This window comes from Arvicola amphibius, chromosome 11 (genome assembly GCF_903992535.2).
Source record: "Arvicola amphibius chromosome 11, mArvAmp1.2, whole genome shotgun sequence".
Classification (NCBI taxonomy): Eukaryota; Metazoa; Chordata; class Mammalia; order Rodentia; family Cricetidae; genus Arvicola; species Arvicola amphibius.
The window spans coordinates 96,482,304-96,499,794 of NC_052057.2; the positions used below are offsets into that span (position 1 = coordinate 96,482,304).

General features: G+C 42.1%; 1 protein-coding gene across 10 annotated transcripts in view; it reads right to left on the bottom strand.

Annotated features, from left to right (window-relative positions):
- Window positions 1-5,961: 5,961 nt before the first annotated feature.
- The window catches only part of Rnf38 (ring finger protein 38), a 119,013-nt gene continuing 107,483 nt past the window's right edge, over window positions 5,962-17,491 (bottom strand). For all 10 annotated transcript variants that reach the window (XM_038347618.2, XM_038347627.2, XM_038347625.2 and 7 more), the window contains 3 exons: window positions 14,038-14,159; window positions 12,612-12,711; window positions 5,962-11,493 (listed from right to left, as the gene is read on the bottom strand). In XM_038347618.2, the coding sequence (XP_038203546.1) occupies window positions 11,431-11,493; window positions 12,612-12,711; window positions 14,038-14,159 (285 nt within the window). In that variant the 3' untranslated portion in view covers window positions 5,962-11,430. The remainder of the gene's footprint in view (window positions 11,494-12,611; window positions 12,712-14,037; window positions 14,160-17,491) is intronic.

Here is a 17,491-nt window from a genome sequence, read left to right on the forward strand (position 1 = left end):
CAGACTGACTTTTCCTCTTCCCAGAATTCTCCTGTTCTCATTGTCCCACCTATACGTCCTTCCTGGTTGCTTCGCCTATATTACACTGGCTACTGGCCAATCAGTGTTTTATTAAAAATAATACAAGTGACAGGATAAAAGACTATTGTCCCACAACATTTCCCACCTAACTATATTCTCCCCTGCCATAGACCAAAGCACCTTCTTTATTAACCAATGGTAATAAAACATGTTCACAGCACACAGAGGGCAATCCCATATCATTGCTCCTTTTCTGTCTAAATAAAAAGGAAGGTTTTTAACCTTAACATAGTAAAATTACATATAACAAAATAGGTATCAAGCAAAAATTAGTTTTTTGTGAGTCTAAAGTTTTATATCTTATTTATTGCTTTATGACTGAGCATGTGGTCAACAGGTGTTACAGTTCTGGAGGGAAGGGTACCATGACTGTTGGAAGTCAGGAGATACCTACAGCTGTGAGAAAGGGTCCTGACTTGTTGAGAAGTCAGGTTGTACCTGATGCTGGGCTCTGGTGGGGGATACTCAACTCACGCCCACGTCATTACTCCTCTATTATTGGGGGGGGGACACAAAGACACACACCCCTGCAAAGATGTAGCAACCTGCTCTGGGTCTGAGGAAAAGTTGTTACTTCTGCTCCGTTCCCCTAAGGGAGCCTCCCAGCAGAAGTATCCATTGCTTTTCTGCTCCAGTCAGCAAAGAGAGTTTCCCAGGGGAGATTCTGTTCTGCCCTGGCAAAAAGTCTTCATCCAAAACTCTTTCAAGAGATTTAGTTGGAAGGGAGGAATCCAGGAGAGCGGTTGTCTCTGCCGGGTAGGAGAAGGGCAGCTGCCAGCTGAATAACCCCCGAGCTTAATAGGACTTCTTATGGGGTGTGTGTGTGGGGGGGAGAGTTATTCTAGAACAGCTTTTTTTTAGACCATGGTCCTTATTATATAAAGTATCAGAGGAAGCACATTTAGTTAAACTAAAGTTTAACTAAAGTAGTCTCAAGGGCTCAGTAGTAGTGCTGTTATCCAAATGAATTAACCTATAAGGCAGAATGGCAGGCATGAGAATAAGAAAAGTGCCTAGATTAAAGGTTTTGGATATTAGACACGTTCTAGCCTCTGATTTAAGCCCTGCAATGTTAATTTGGGCTGCCTCCAGTCACGATGAGTACAGGGGCTGGGTGTCTGAGTGTAACCAACAAGTCCTGCTGATTACTATGAACGATGAACTAAGTAGGTGGCTCAGCCATAGGGCATGCATCAGCTCTGCGTTTTTAACTCAAAAGATAAACTTCCATATCTTTCCTTTCTCCAAAACAACTACACAATGTGGCCGTCAGTAAGTATAGGTCAAGATGGAATATGGGTTGCTGGTCTGTAGCCACACTAGCTAATACCTTTACCTTCCCTGTATCTGTCTTCCTCAGTACCCAGGACTGGACCTGAGGGCAGTGGGTATTGATTGACCCTATATTCATACCAAATGTAATATGTGGACGAGGTGGAAGAGCCAGGGCCCTGATAAAATCTTAATTTTAGTGGGTCCACAGTCTGGGGGAGAGTCCATCTGACTAAGGGCTGTGGCTTCGGCTTCCTGACCTGTGTGTGGTGGATCCCTGGGAATGGAGAGAATCTCCTGGTAGCATCTTCTCCAAGTTGGTTCCAGTGTCCCCTTAGGCTACCTGCTTGACTCAGATGGTCTCAGTGGACTCAAACCAGCAGAAACTGGTGGTGGACTCAGAGGTCAGCGGGCCTCTCAGATAGCCCGGTGAATAGCCCGTATGGAGGACTGGGGGTGAAGCCCGTATGGAGGACTGGAGGTGAACAGCCCGTGTGGAGGACTGGGGGCCTGTGGTGATTTGAGAAAGGACCAGTTAGCGAGGTCTGCCAACAGCTGCTCCCTGAGCCTGGGAAGCAGGGGGAGCTCTTCCAAACATCGTCTCATAGGGGTAAATCCCTCCCTGTATGGGGCTCAGGGTTCCCAAAGCAAAGCAAAGGGAGGAGGTCTATCTGCCCTTTGCTGGACTCTAAGGAGTTTTGTCAGTTTTTTTCTTCTTCAGAGAATAGTGGGTTTTATAGATCACTGGTTGAAAAGAAGGCATTAAGTCATGAAAAAAAAAGGGGAGTAAAACTTTCTCTTTTCTTCCTGGGCATGGCATATGGGCTTCCCCACTTCTCTGGGGTTGCTTAGTGCAGGTAGGAGTGAACAGCCCCCTCCCTGTGTGCACATTTAGCTGGCAGGGGGCCTGGGTGGGAGGCCCAGCCCTTCCCGACCTCCACACAGGGCTGACTTGGGCTTGACTGGGAGGATGCGCTCCAGGAGTGGGGCAGGCGAGAGTTTTTTGTTGGGAAGGGGTTCTTGGAGTGACCCAGCAGAGCCAAAAGGATTTGGTTAGTGCCACAACAGGAGGGGGCATAGGTCTCAAGCCAGGGGGTGGAACTGACAGAACCACAGACACACACACAGCTGGGGTGGCCACCACACATTCATATGCCCGAGACAGGGGATCCAGTGACATTCCACATGGATCCCCAACACTGCGTCAGCTGCTGCGTATGTGTCCAAACCAGACTTATCTCCAGAGGTGACAGACCAGATGAGTTTCTAATTAGTTTCCTTTTGGGGTGAAGTGTTAGGCAGCAATTGGTCAAAGGGAGTCCCGGGACCTGGACCATGGCAGGTTGTGCATCCCAGGAGCTCCTTGACCACCACACTCTTCCCGCTCTGAGATCCGAGACTCCTAATGTCTCAAGTTCTGGTCTCTGAGGATCTCACTGGGGCCTTCAGAAATATCCACCAGAGACGACTACTCAGGCATAGGTTAAGCCAATAGAAAGTCTTTACTGGCCAGCTGGCAACTGCACTGGTGTTTGAGATCCCAGTGTGGCACCAAACCTTTCTCAGGGTGAGCTTTTAAGCACAGAAAAATATATTCTGGGCTGACATACTTTAATTATCAAGAACAGTTAGCCAGGAGCAGAGCCACAGAAGCCAAAAAGCAAGGTTAGTACATTTAGACACTTTCCAAGAACTATGACCTTTGATGGATTAGGTCTTCGCTCTCGTTTGGTAGGTGGAGCCGTCTATATGCTGAGTTTCGTGGCCTGAATGGAATGATTTGTAACAGTGGAGCTCGGTTACAGGCTGCTACAGAGCTAGGGATGAGACTGGATTTGGAGCAGTGGAGGGAGAGGTGAACATCTACATGCAGTTAAGCCTACTTATTTCCATGGCTGGAGTGTTCTCATATTTTTAAATTGAAGCACAAATACCTTAAAATGAAAGGAAAAAATATTTTTACTTCTAAGTACTTTCCTTACATGCATGTCTGAGCACCATGTGTGTGCTTGGTGCTATGGAGGCCAGATCAGGATGTCAGATCCTCTGGAACTGGAGTTACAGATGATAAGGAGCCCCAGTGTGGATGCTGACAATCACACCTACATCCTCTCAAGAGCAGTGTTAGCCAGAGCTGTCTCTGTAGCCTTCGGGACTGCTTCAGGTTCTGTACTGTGTACCTGTTATGGTTTAGGACGATAATGTGCATTTGCTTTCATCTTGGTCATTTCTAACAGTGCTTGTGGGTGAGTGGAACCTATTTTTATTACTTTTTAAATATTTAAAATAACATTTAAATAAATGTTACAATAGACATTTATTTAAAGCAAGGCATCTGCAGAGCAAGTAATTCTTAAATTGTGATTCAGGTTGAAACAACTTCATAAAAATATGCTTGAGATCAGGCACACCCACAGATCTCAACTGCAAGACTACTCTTTTCTTTCCCCAGTAACTCTTTCAGATAGGGTTCAAGGTAGAATTTACCCTCCTCATATTTTGTCCACTGCTCCTTAGGCAAGACCTGATGCCTCATGGTCAGGTCCAGGGCTCTCTTAATTGGAAATATTGTTATTATAAAGATCCTCAGGAAGCTGTCTCATGGCTTCCTTCACACCTGCAGTCTTACATATCCTATCTGCAAGCATTAACCTTTGTCTGTGAGTCCTGCCTTGTGCCATTTTCTAAAACCATCCAGCCACTTGCTTTTGACACTGCAGCAGGTCTGCCCCCAATTTGGATTTTTTTTTTTTTTTTGACAGGATCTCACTTTGAAGCCCTGGCTGGTCTAGAACTTACTATGTAGACTAGGCTCGCATGAGTGCTGGGATCAAAGGCTTTTGCACCTACTGATTTGACACGGTCTGTCTGCGTAGGCCAGGCTTGCCTCTTCAGTTTATAATCCTACTGAAATGATTATGGGTGCTGGAACTATAGGCATGTGCTACCACACCCAAACTACCATTTATTTTCAATTACTTTATTATGTATATTATCTGTGCACACATATGCACAGGTACGTATGTGGTCAGACAACTTTGTGGGGCTGATTCTCTCCTTAACACTTTTAGGTGGATTTGGGTATCAATCTCAGGTTGTAGGGCTGTAAGCACTTTTTATACCTGTTGAACTACCTCAACGCTTTTTAATGAGATGGGGGCACCTTGTCATACTCTATACTGCCCAGGCTGCCTCAGAAGGCCCAGGGTCAAGTGAGTTTTTTTTTTTTTTAATTTCTGGCTTGTCTTCCCCAAGTAGAATTTGGTATTTGGAACCTAGAAACCCATTTCTTTATGGGCTTCTGAAACTAGCACAGCCAATCCATTTCCATCCGTGCCAGTGACCACACTAGGGCTTTCTAAGGCCGAATTGTGAGAGAGAATACATTTCTCCTTTGTTAGGCTAGCTCAATTTTGGCAGAACGGTTTCACTGATGTAGCAGCAATGTGCTATTAGTATCCAAAATCAGCAGAGACAACTACAATGTTTAAGTTCTGTTCCCACTTACAACCACCATATCTTCTTACCTTGTTTTCATATGTAGGCCAAGAACCAAGGGCTTGATACGGTTTTATATTTTGGTGGTGCTGGCTAAACCATGAAGTTACTAGACTTTTATTACTGAATTTCCTGCTACTTTGGGAAGCAGAGAACCATGTAAGAGGTTAGGTGCGTGCACACTGTACTGTAATCTTAGTAAGAATCCAGTCCATCATCTGGAAGTGGGTTAAAAGCTAACCACCCTCAGGTTCTTCAGAATGGCCAATGTTAGGGCTGCTCAGATGAAAACAAAAACCAAAATACAAAACCCAATTTGATTCTTGTGTGAGCACGGAGTGTAGATGCCAGAGGACAGAAGAGGGGACTGGGTGCCGTGGAGCTGGAATTAAGACGCTTGTGAGCTGCTGGGTGAGTGAGCCAAACTCAGGCCTCCTGCCAAAAGCAGCAACCTCGTGTAAGAGCAGAATCATCTCTCTAGCCCTGACCACCATTTATTTCTCTAATGTATCTATTTAAATAGTTGAGGATTCTAAAGGCGTTAAGCAAACATGGTTGGGATCTTTTGACACAGGATGAACTCATATGTAGTCAAGGCTATCCCAAACTCCTCGTCCTCTTGCTTCCAAGTGCTGGGACTGTAGACAGGTGCCACCATACTCAGTCTGTGATGCTAGGCAGGTTCCCTACTGCCCGAGCTATAGTCCCAGGCCTAGGAACTTGATTCCTGAATTGTACCAGGGCAGCATATTGTTCATAGCGACTAAACCTGCTTTTCAAGCGAATCTTTAAACCATAACAAATTACATTAGCTATTCAAGTGAAGTGCTTTTTAATCTGACTATAATTTAAGGCATGATATATAACTTAAAAATGATAAAACTTAGAAGTTTGATTCTGCACCCTTCTCTTCCCAAAGGCTCAGAATGAGGAAGAAGAAGAATGTAACGATTACTGAGAAATGCTGTCTTCTGGACAGGACATGGCAGAACTCACTGCAGCTATGGTTACCTGTACAAAAACCAAGCCAAGATTAGCCAATATTCCAACAGGCAGCAACTAATTGGACTCAATGAGTACTATCAGTCAGGGTTCTCTAGAGAAACAGAATTTGTAGAAAAAATATTAAGGCAATTTATTAGAATGGCTTTACAGGCTGTGGTCCAGCTAACCCAACAATGGCTGTCTACCCAAAACGGAAGGTCAAAGAATCCAGGAGTTTCTTCAATACATGAGGTTGGATGTCTCAGCTGATCTTCAGTATACACTGGAATCTCGAAGTAGTAGGCTTTGATCCACTGAAGGAATGGACTTGTCAACAAGAGCAAGAACGTCCTTCTTCTATGTCCTTTATACAGGCTTGCCAACAAAAGGCATAGCCCAGATTAAAGGTGTATCTTCCCACTTCAAAAGATATGGATTAAAAGTGGTTTTTTTCCTACTTCAAATGACGTATCAAGAAGAAAATCCCACACAGGTATACACAGATGTTTGGGTTTGTTAACTGCAAATAGCTATCACAGTTACAAAAAATGGGGACCAGAGACATGTTGAAGGTGCCTGGGGGAATGTGAGGGGCAAACTGGGAAAGCATATGACCAATATACATTGTTTACATGTATAAAATTGTCTAACAATAAATATAATTTACTCTGTTAATAGCAAGGGGAGATAGCCAGTCAGTTAAGTGTTGCAAGCGCAAGGACCCAAAGTTTGATTCCCAGAACCCACATTAAAACAAAACAAAAACAGAGCTGGGAATGGTGGCACACACTTGTAATCCCAGTGCTAAGGAGGAGGAGGCAAAAGGACCTCTGGGGCTCACAGGTCAGTCAGCCTAGCCTGCTTAGCAAGCTCCAGGCCAGTGAGAGACCCCGTCTCAAAGAACAAGAGGAACACCCCAAGTAACATCCAAAGTTGTCCTCTGTATACATACACACAAAAGAAGTTGAGGCCAGGAGAGTAAGGTCCATTTAAAGCGCATCCCCCTAAACACAACCATAAGCCTTCCAGTATGTGTCAGGATTACAAGCAAACACTACCCGTCTTAACTTGCACTTCCTTGGAAACCAGATAACATAGCACAGTGGTCTAGATCTGAGCCATCTAGTATGACAGCCACTTCCATGAGTTACTGAATATTTAGAATGTGGCCAATTTAAATTAGATGTGCTTTAATATACAGGATCTGAGAAAATACAAAAGTTTTTTTTTTCTGTTGCTTTGGAGTCTGACCTGAAAATCACTCTGTAGACCAGGTTGGCCTCAAATGCTGGGGTTAATGGCATCAAGAGCTCCCTCTTACACTGAAAGGATATATGCTAGGTTGAATAACATTTTTTTTTCTTTCAGTTGGGGACTGAAGCCAGGACTAAGGAAGCACTCTACCTGGCCAATTCTTCTGCTTTTAAATGAGGCCACTAAACTGTCTTACACGACTACACTTGAGACAGGTGTGATCTGACCCCAGCTTTCAGAAATCTTACTCTGTAGTGTAAATAGAAGCTTCTTCTCTGTTAAACATTGTAGCCAGTGATGTTTGCGGGCACATTTGAGATGCCTGTGATTATCACCAAAGCCAGCTCAGGAGAGCACTGGAAACACTTGGCAAAGACGAAGCCCTTAGAGCATCAGCACCGATACTTCCACTCCTATTGAAAGAATATTTGCTGAGGATCCCATGGCTTTTTAGAACAGCCATTTTTCAGGTTATGGTTTATAACTCCGGATTTCTGAATGCTTTTGCTGGTGGGGTATCAGACTCAGACACCTGCTCAAGTAAATAGGTCAGCAGATTTCTTACATTTTTAAGTCACCATGTATGACAATGAACGGAGGGTCCTTTCCCCTTGCGATGTTGACAGTAACTTGCATTTAACTGTCCCTAATGTACACTTGCTTTTCCAGTTACACGAGCTGCTTTCTGTATCTTATGGTTCATGGGGGGGGCGGGGGCGGGGGTGCTGCACAGAGACACAGAGAAGAGACAGTCTTAAAGTTTCCTATACCCGCAGCTTGTTAGAGATGCATGTACCTATGTGTGGCTACATTTTCTGCTGATTGCTTGGTCTTTTAAGGAAACAGGTAGATACCTATGTTACCATGCTCATTTTGTGACTCCTGTTGTTTAACCAATACCAAAGACTACACTTTAAAGACTAAGCTCAGCAGTGAGCACCAAGCCAGCTCTGCCACCTGGCTGCATCCTATCATACCCCCCCCTTTGTAAACACAGCTCCTAAAACATACCTAACATGAAACACAACAGATATTTTAAGTGTACATCATACATTTATTACCAACAACCCTCTCAACTCCAAAATTGGGCACAGGGATTAAAAATAAAAATTCATTGCACTACTTAGTAAAGCATTACTAGTAACTTTCATAAAAAATGTACAAACTTTGTTAAAAATTTATCAAGCCTTCAAATGATTTGGTTACAGATATTTATAATACATACATTTAAAACTATATGTTAACTGATACAATGGAATATGATTTGAGGAAATGACTCAGCAAATGATTCCAACAAACACCCCATGAGTTTTCATAATCTTAAACAAACAGCAACATGAGGTAACCAGATGCACTGTGGGGAGCAGACTCGAGAAGGCCCAGAGATACTGTGAAAGTGTTCTCGGAAGCTGGCAGGCACATCACACTGGAAGTTACCACAAGAGGCCCAAATTAAGAATTCTAGCAAATTAAAGTTCAGGGAGTATAGAAAATCTAATATGCTTTCACAATTTCAGATCCTGCTAAAAAAAATTCAGGACAGGAAAATATTAGTATGGTATCTTGATACTTAGAGGCCTTGAGTTGTTTTGTTGAGGTTGGAGTTAAAAATACAAAATATGGTGATTCATGCAAAAAAACCAAAACCCCAAATCTAAAACCAACCAACCAACCAACCAACCATCGACAACAAAACCCCACAGCTGAGCTGCAGCAGTGAAGCCAGCGTTGTTCTAGGAGGAGGAGGATGAAGGCTACCAACATCCATCTGCCACCCAGTGCGTCTCCCGGAGACCACGGTTAGGCAGAAGCCAACCGCACTTTCTCATTTTCTGGCCAAAGATGCCCACCTGGTCACTCAGAGATCACGCCAGGTCTGCTCCTAAAATACACCAACCACACCACGAACAAAAGTCTGATCCTTCTCTAACAGTTCTGTGCTAAGAGAAGACATCCCACGGAGACAGCAGTCATAACTGCAAAACACAATTTTACCAGGACAGACCTGCTGCCTCCTAAATTGCCAAGTACTTCTATTAAAAACAAAAATCTACTGGAAAGGGAACGTCATGGCAAATATCGACAGAATAAAGAAAGGCTGCTTTCCGGTCTTAGCACAGTGTGCCTTGGTAGTCAGTATCTCTGTATAAACGAGGAAAGTGCTTCACTTGTGTGCATCAATGAACAAATACTGAGTGGAGCAGTGTCACGTGAGAGCTGTACAGGTATAAAGTTTTGCAGCTATATAAAAGCGTATATATAATATGGACTTTTGTCATTTTAAACATGATTTCTTTAAATTAAAAAATAAAGATTAAACTGTATGTGATTTGGAGATGACTATTATGTGCCATTAATTTTGGACTTTAACACACCTTTTTTATCATTAGGAACACGAGGGATGTCCTAATGATTTAAAAGGAACATGTGCATTTACCACTGTTCCAGTGTATTTCTGACACACTTAGTCTAGGGCAAACAGAAAATAGGTCAAATCCTATTTGTCTGACTAGATAGAGGCAACAGTGTCTAGAAGACAAATTGTGCTTCTGTGTGGATTGACTTTCCTGAACTCTAGGCTGTGGTGAGCTTAGAGACTTCAAGGGAGGGTAAGGAACATGGCAGTAGCAAGTAGTTGAACACTCTCCCTGTCAGAGTAAAAAAAATAGGCCCAGTGCCAATTGCGAGTTGAGTGAGGTTGGCAGCAAGTGTCACAGCTGTGACCGGAAGGCTGCAGCACGTGTGGCTGCAGACAGAAGCCGAGAACTCACAAAGAGGCAGACAAGGCTGAGCACACTGAGAGAAGGAGGAAGGAATCCAATTGCTGAAAAGTGACTTCCAACCATCTGATTTATGTTCAATCAATCTGTCTTGTTTTACACGGCTATGTATCATTTCTGATTAAATAAAGGTCAATTCCTGTTTGACAACATCATTATTATTTTTTATACAAAATCCAATCTTCATTTACACTGCAAGTATTCCGGGCACCTGTTGTATTAAGCTTTTTCTCATACTAACAAAAGGGAAAGAGTAAGACATCCAAGCAAACCAGGCCTAAGAAAGGGGCTGTCACAGCCTGGACCATCCTGAAACAAAGGTTTCAACGAGAATGGTTACTGAGGAAAGAATTCGAGAACTTCAGGACCAGAGTGTGGGAATTCAATTAACACTAACAGAAATAGCTCTCTTAAAACAATTTAGTTACCCATGGAGGCCTGAGCGAAGAACACACACGAGAAACCAGGCTGAGTTAAGATAACAGATTCTGTTCTACTGGAAGTCAAGAAGGTGATACTTATGGGACCAGTGGTGTTCTTAAAAATATATTACTCAAACATCTTCGGAACAGACTACAAATCTACACATGAATAAAATCACAGGTCCTTTCTGTAAAACACTACTGGAAATGTAAAGGAAAAACAAGAAGTAGTAACACTCAGATCACTGATTGAAATGCCGATATTGCTAATAATGATGTATGATATTGCACCTTCTTTTTGGAAATAGCAAGTTGGAGACTTAAAAGTTTCTTTTACAACAGAATTGAAGAAAAAAATCAGGTCATGGAGTGAGAATCTGACATTTTTTTCTTAAGTGACCCACTTAGGATCACAGAGGAAGAGAAGGGGACAGCTGCCTGAAGCAAAGGAAGAAGGTTTTTCTCATTCCATTCCTTGGGAGGGAAGGGGACGGAGTATTCAATGCTTAGAATTGATGCACCCTTAGCAATCAGTGTGCAACAGCAAACACAAGGGGAAAACCAGTGTACAGTACTAGTGCTGTTTAAATAACACACCAGATTATACATTGCAGCATAATTAAAACTACACACACATTCTTGGTACATGCTGGTATATAGGATCTCATACACACAGTAGCTACCATGCCCACACATGTAGTTGCACACTCTCTCTCTCTCAGATTCACACGCTGCACTCATTTCCACTCACAGTTTCTGAAGGCTCTATATAAGGTAGATTGCTATATCATCTGGAGCTACCACTTTTTATAAAAGCACATGCTAAAAGATCACGTCCACTGTAATCTTGCAGCAACACTCGGAATGATCACACAAAAACCAGGGAATGTTAGTGCACACACAAATTAAGCTAAAGAAAAGATCTTTGGAGTTCCAATCACACAGTTAGTATAACAATCCCATAATTGTGAAGACTAATTGTAAGCTTTTATAGTTGATTAAGTCACACAGTGCAAAGAAAGGTCCATTGACCCTTTTGGTAAAGGGAGGGCTGGAAGCCACACAGGTTGAGTTCAATGGATAGTCCATATATACACGTGATGAGGAACACCCAAACTAAATCTGTGCTCTTAGGCCGGTCACTCTGAATCCCGATGTACTTCTGAAGCATCAGCTCGGCAAATTGGGCAAGTACGATTTCCCTGAAAAACAAGAGGAAGCTCACTGGAGCCGCATCTCATACAGTGAAGTACCCAGGTCTACCGATAATCCCATATGATCTTTATCTTCTGATCCCTTAAAAACAAACCAATTCTAAACCAGGGCGGCTGTGCAAACCTGCTATCCCAACACTTGTAGGTAGAGGCAGGAGGATTAAGAGTTTCAAGCCAGCCTAAGCTACATGAGACCCTTTTTAAAAAACAAAACAAAACAACACAATAAAAAACCAAAACAAAGCAAGACAACCTACACAAATATCAAGATTGACTTTGTTAAACTCATAAACAAGACTTGCTATCTATCGCTAGTCTGAAAAAACTTAGTAAATAACTTAAAATCAAAACCTTGCTCTGCCTCCCCTCCAACCCCACCCCAAGAACAACATAGGTGGAGCTAGAGGTGTCAAACACACTAGTTTTTTTTTTTTTTTGAAACAGGACTTTGGGCACTGAACTTCTCATTCTCCCGTTCCTACCTCCTCTTGAGTGCTAGGACAGTAGGAATATCCCAAGAGCCTGGCCCTAGCTTTCCTCCACTTTTTTTTTTTCCTTTTTTTGAGGCATGGTTTATTTTGTAGCTCTAGCTGTCCTGGAACTTGTCCTGTAGATCAGGCTGACCTCAACTCAAGGACATTCACCAGCCTTAATCTTTGAGCTTTTCCATATATACAAGAGAACTGATCAGAATTAAGTAAAAAGTTTAATCTCCATAAAAATCTCTGGCAAGAAAAAAAAAAAAAGCCTCAATGAGGTCCCATCCAAATTCTGATTAAAAAAAGATCTGAATCCTAAGGAGCCCAGGTCTTAGACTACACCAGGGTAAAATTGCACCCACAGCTGGGAGGGCAGACAGCCCGCTCCCTGCTCTCATGGAGCTGCCGCCATGCTGCTGGCTGCAGTTCTCTTTTCTGTTTTAAACAACGGTAAATACTGAACCCAGAGATCACCCATGCTAAGCACATGCAGAACTATCAACTACTTCCAGTCTCTGCAGCCACTCTTTCCTGGACTTTCCATTATCTCCTAGACCCAACCCCTCTTAACCCATGGTCAAGAAGACGACAAAGCAGTTACTTTCTTTATACTCATCATCACTTTACCTTAAGCCATTTATCGACACACTTGGCATGGAACTCATGGTTACAGGGTAAGACTCTAAGAAGCTGCCTCGACTCAAAATCACACATGCATACTACACACCTGGAAAAAGAGCAAAAAGGTCATTTTTGGTTTTCTATTTGTTATGACTATCACAATTACAAAGCCATTCTCGGTTATCAAAGTATCATTTATTTTTTTAAATTACCACTATTCCTGAAAATGATGATGCTAATGTAGATTTACTAACAGACTGTCAAACATCTCTGGTTAAGGAGCTGGAGAGACGGCTCAGTGTTGACAGTGTTTCTCTGAGACAAGCTGGCTAGTGAGATCAAGGAGGTTGAGTGAACCAGTGAGGTCCCTGCCTTACAGTGGAGAATGGTCTGGCCTCTATGTGCACACACATACATGTGTGCCTGCATACATACAACAAACACAGACATACGCAAAAGTAATTTATCTAAAAAACAATGCATCAAAATTCTAGATTAAGGGGAAAAAAGTAATTTTTTGTGATCTAAGAGTATATAAAGTTTATAATATATATAAAGTATATAATAAAGCATTATTTGTAAGAGTCAAGCAGTGGGGGCTGGGGAGATGGCTCAGCAGTTAAGAGCACTGGCTGCTCTTCAGAGGTCCTGAGTTCAATTCCCAGCATCCACATGGTGGCTCACAACCATCTGTAATGGGGTCTGGTGCCCTCTTCTGGCGCACAGGTGCACATGCAGAGCACTCATACAAAAAATAAATCTAAAAAAAAAAAACTCAAACAGTGGAAACAACCCAAATATCCATCAACTAAAGAAGGGATAAACATAGTATATTTATACCATGGAACATTTTTAGCCATAAAAATGAATGCTTGACACAAGCTGCTACCTGGACCTGAAGAACAGTTACGCTCTGTTGACGTTCTGGGCAGACTAGACTACGATATTACAGCACTGCTTTTCAAACTGTGGGTGTGACCTCTGGGGGGTGGGGTGCATCAAACGACCCTTTCACAGGGGTCACATATCAGATATCCTGCATATTAGATATTTACAATTCACAACAGTAGCAAAATTATAGTTATGAAGTAGCAAGAAAATAATAGGGTTGGGGGCCACCACGACATGAGGAACCATAGTAAAGGGTTGAGAATCACTGTATTACAGAAGTTTAGACATGTGACATTTAGAGGCAGGAGATAAAGCATGAAGAGAGAGGGTTGAGAAGATGCAGGGAGTTAGCTACTAGCAAGAGAGAAGAAACCACTCTGTGCAGCAATGAAATGTCTACATCTGTGGTGATGGTTGTACAACTTTACAAACAGGCTAAAAAACACTAAACAGGTGAACTTGATGAATTTCAGTCCATTCTGTATTTAAACCTCCTAACAGCAGACACCTGCTATTGTGACTAAGAAATAAACATACTTACAAAGTCTGCTCCGACTGGTGGTTGTTAGGGTTGAACCTGTAGGAGGGAAGTTGTTCAATATCTGCTTTAGCCAGTCCCCGAGGCTTCGCCTCTCCCAGTCGTTCTGCTAGGTTTAGCAGGGCCTAAGGGAAGGGAAAGGAGACAGATTTTCATCTTTCTTTACATTTTCTACTGGAGTAATATGATAGTTTAATTACTTATATATGTGCACACGCACATGTAGAGGTCAGAAGACAGTGTGTAGGGGGAGGGGGAGGGAGAATCAATTCTCTTTGAACCAGGTGGGTGGGTCCCAGGGATTGAACTCAGGTCATCAAGGTTTAGTGGCAAGAGCGTTTACCCATTGAGTCATTTCTTTGGCCATCCACTGGAGCAACTTCTATTTTTTTTTTAAATTTAATTATTTTTTTTCCTTAAAACAAGATCTTTTTGTAGCCTAAGCTGTCTTGGAACTTAGAATGTAGCTCAGGTTAGCTCCAAGCTCATGGCAACCCTCATGGTGTGAGGGCAACATGCCCAGCACTTACTGGTGTGGGATGCCCCTCTGCATGATGTTTTATTTCCACTGGTTAATAAAGAAGCTGCTATGGCCTATGACAGGGCAGAATACAGCTAGGCGGGAAAACTAAACTGAACGAAGGGAGAAAGAAGGCAGACGCCATGCAGCCGCCCAAGAAGCAAGATGTAAGGTAACAAACCACAAGCCTCATGGTAAAATACAACATAATTGAAATGGGTTAATTTAAGAGGTAAGAGTTAGCTAGAAACACGCCTGAGCCATTGGCCAAACAGTGTTGTAATTAATATAGTTTCTGTGTGGTTATTTGGGTCTGAGCAGCTGAGAAACAAAAGTGCAGTCTCTGTCCATAACTTAAGATTTTTATTTTACAAAAAAAAAAAAAACTTTACTTAGGCTAGAACTGAGTGGGGTTCCTAGGATAACAACCCTAACTTGACTCCTTTCATATTTCTCTGAGACTGCACCCTGACTTTTTAAGATTTTTCACATTTGCTTTCAGTAAATCTTTCCATGACCAAAAGAACTGTCATGTCCAGTCTGGAAGTCAATCTTGCCTGTATCTGTTTTAAGTGGTATTTTTCAGGAGAGGAAGGTACAGTCACCATGGGAGTAAAAACCAATTTCACAAGAATTATGGGATGCTTTTTACCAAAAACAGATCCCTTTCTAATACAGTACAGAGATGAATATGCAACAGATCAGCTGCTCTAATCAAAATGTCTCTGACTTAACAGGTAAAGGCATTTGCCACTAAACCTGACAACCTTAGCTTAATTCATCTCCAGACAGGAGAACCAACTCCCACAAATTACTTCACGTCATGGCAAAGGCACACACCCAGACAGACATATAAACAGACAGATACACACAAACAATAGTTTTAAAGACATTAGTTTAGATATGACTGAACTGTATGAATTACTTTAACACCTGCAAAGTGAGCATCAGGGAGGTGGATTACATCTACTTATTAAAAGATAAGACTTTTCAAAAGAACACAACAGGGCTGAAAAGATGGCTGTGGTAGGTTTGAATGTAATTGGTCCCTATGAGCTCATAGGGAGTGGTACTGTTAACAGGTATGGCCTTGTGTCACTGTAGGGCAGGCTCCTATGCTCAAGCTACACCCAGAGTAGAACTCAATTTGCTTCTTGTTACCTGCTGATCAAGATGTAGAACTCTCAGCTCCTCCAGCACCACACCAGCCTACATACCACTACGTCCCACCATGATGATAATGGACTAAATCTTAAATTGTAAGCTACCCAAATTAAATGTTTTTCTTTATAAAAGTTGCCATGGTCCTGGTGCCTCTTCATTTAAAAACCTAAATAAGACAATGGCTCAGCAGTTAAGAGCACTGGCTGCTCCTCCAGAGGATCCTGGTTCAATTCCCAGCACCCACATGGGGTTTACAACCATCTGACACCCTCCTGAACTCCAAGGGCATCAGGCACATATATGGCACAAAAACACACACACACAAGCAAAACATCTTATACCCATAAAAAAAAATTAAACAAAATACACAATAATGGCATCGTGTCAAAAAATTTAACATTAAATACCCAATTAATGTTCAAATACTACTATTATTTTTAAAACAAGTATTTTATTCAAATTAGGATCCAATGCTACCATGGTTTCATATATCAAGTCTTATAAAAACATGGTAGAACCACATACAGCAGCACTTAAAGGCAGAGGCAGGAATAATCAGAAGTTCAAGGCTATATAACAAGTTAAAGGTCAGCATGGGGAACCTTTCTCGAAATAAAAAACAATCAAAAATACAGACATTCCCAATGTAACTCTAATAACTTTCCACTCCTGACCTATTTGGTTCAGTACATTTTTCGCCCAGTATACTTTCTGTGCACTGAAAGATCTGATCTTCTCTATGTTCATCAGGCCCACTGTGTCCACTATTAATTAAATCACTAGGTACTCAGGATCATGTGGTGCCATTAATTCAAGGCTGACAAGATGATACTAATTTCACCATTATTCAAAGAAATTTTCTTATAATGAGTAACTTCCCCCACACCAAACTGTACTCAGTAGTATATAAAGAAAAGGAAAGATAAAAAAGACTAACGAATGAATTGGGTTTTTACAAGTACTTAACATAAATTCATATTTAAAACATTAGATGTATCTTAGGATGTTACAATTATGTTTATTGATTTTACACTAGTATCTCATTCTTCCTGGATTTTTAATGGCTCATTACTTATCTGCTTTAACCTATAACTAGGTTACCTTTTTTACAAAGACAAGTGTCTTGCTATATAGCTCAGGCTAATCTTGAACGCAGGGTCCTCCTGACTCAGACTATTAAGCACCAATCCCAATATCATGCCTCAAATCTCCATTTTCACCCTTTCTTTTTTTTTTTTTTTTTTTTTTTTTGGTTTTTCGAGACAGGGTTTCTCTGCAGCTTTTTTTTTAAGAGCCTGGCCTGGAACTGGCTCTGTAGACCAGGCTGGTCTCGAACTCACAGAGATCCGCCTGCCTCTGTCTCCCGAGTGCTGGGATTAAAGGCGTGCGCCACCACCGCCAGGCTCACCCTTTCTTTTTTAAAGACAAGGTCTTACTATGTAGCCTGGGCTAAGCCTCAAACTCGAGTGCTGCATGGCAGGCACGTTCACCCACCAGGTCCACTCTCCTTCCACCTTAGCCGCACACCATATGCTACGTACCACAAAATAAAATACCTTTCTAAACATCTTTGGGCCCACAAATGTCTTCTGCACAGCTAACAACGCCCGCCCCTCTCATCACTTGTCCTCTCTGAGTGAACCGGAGCAGAACGTCCACTTCCTGTAACGGGTGTGGAAAATCCGAGGGATGCTGGCAATTTTATGAATTATAAATTTCATTTGTATCTTAAAATGCAAAGTTAATCTAATAAATGCTTATGTGAAAGTATAG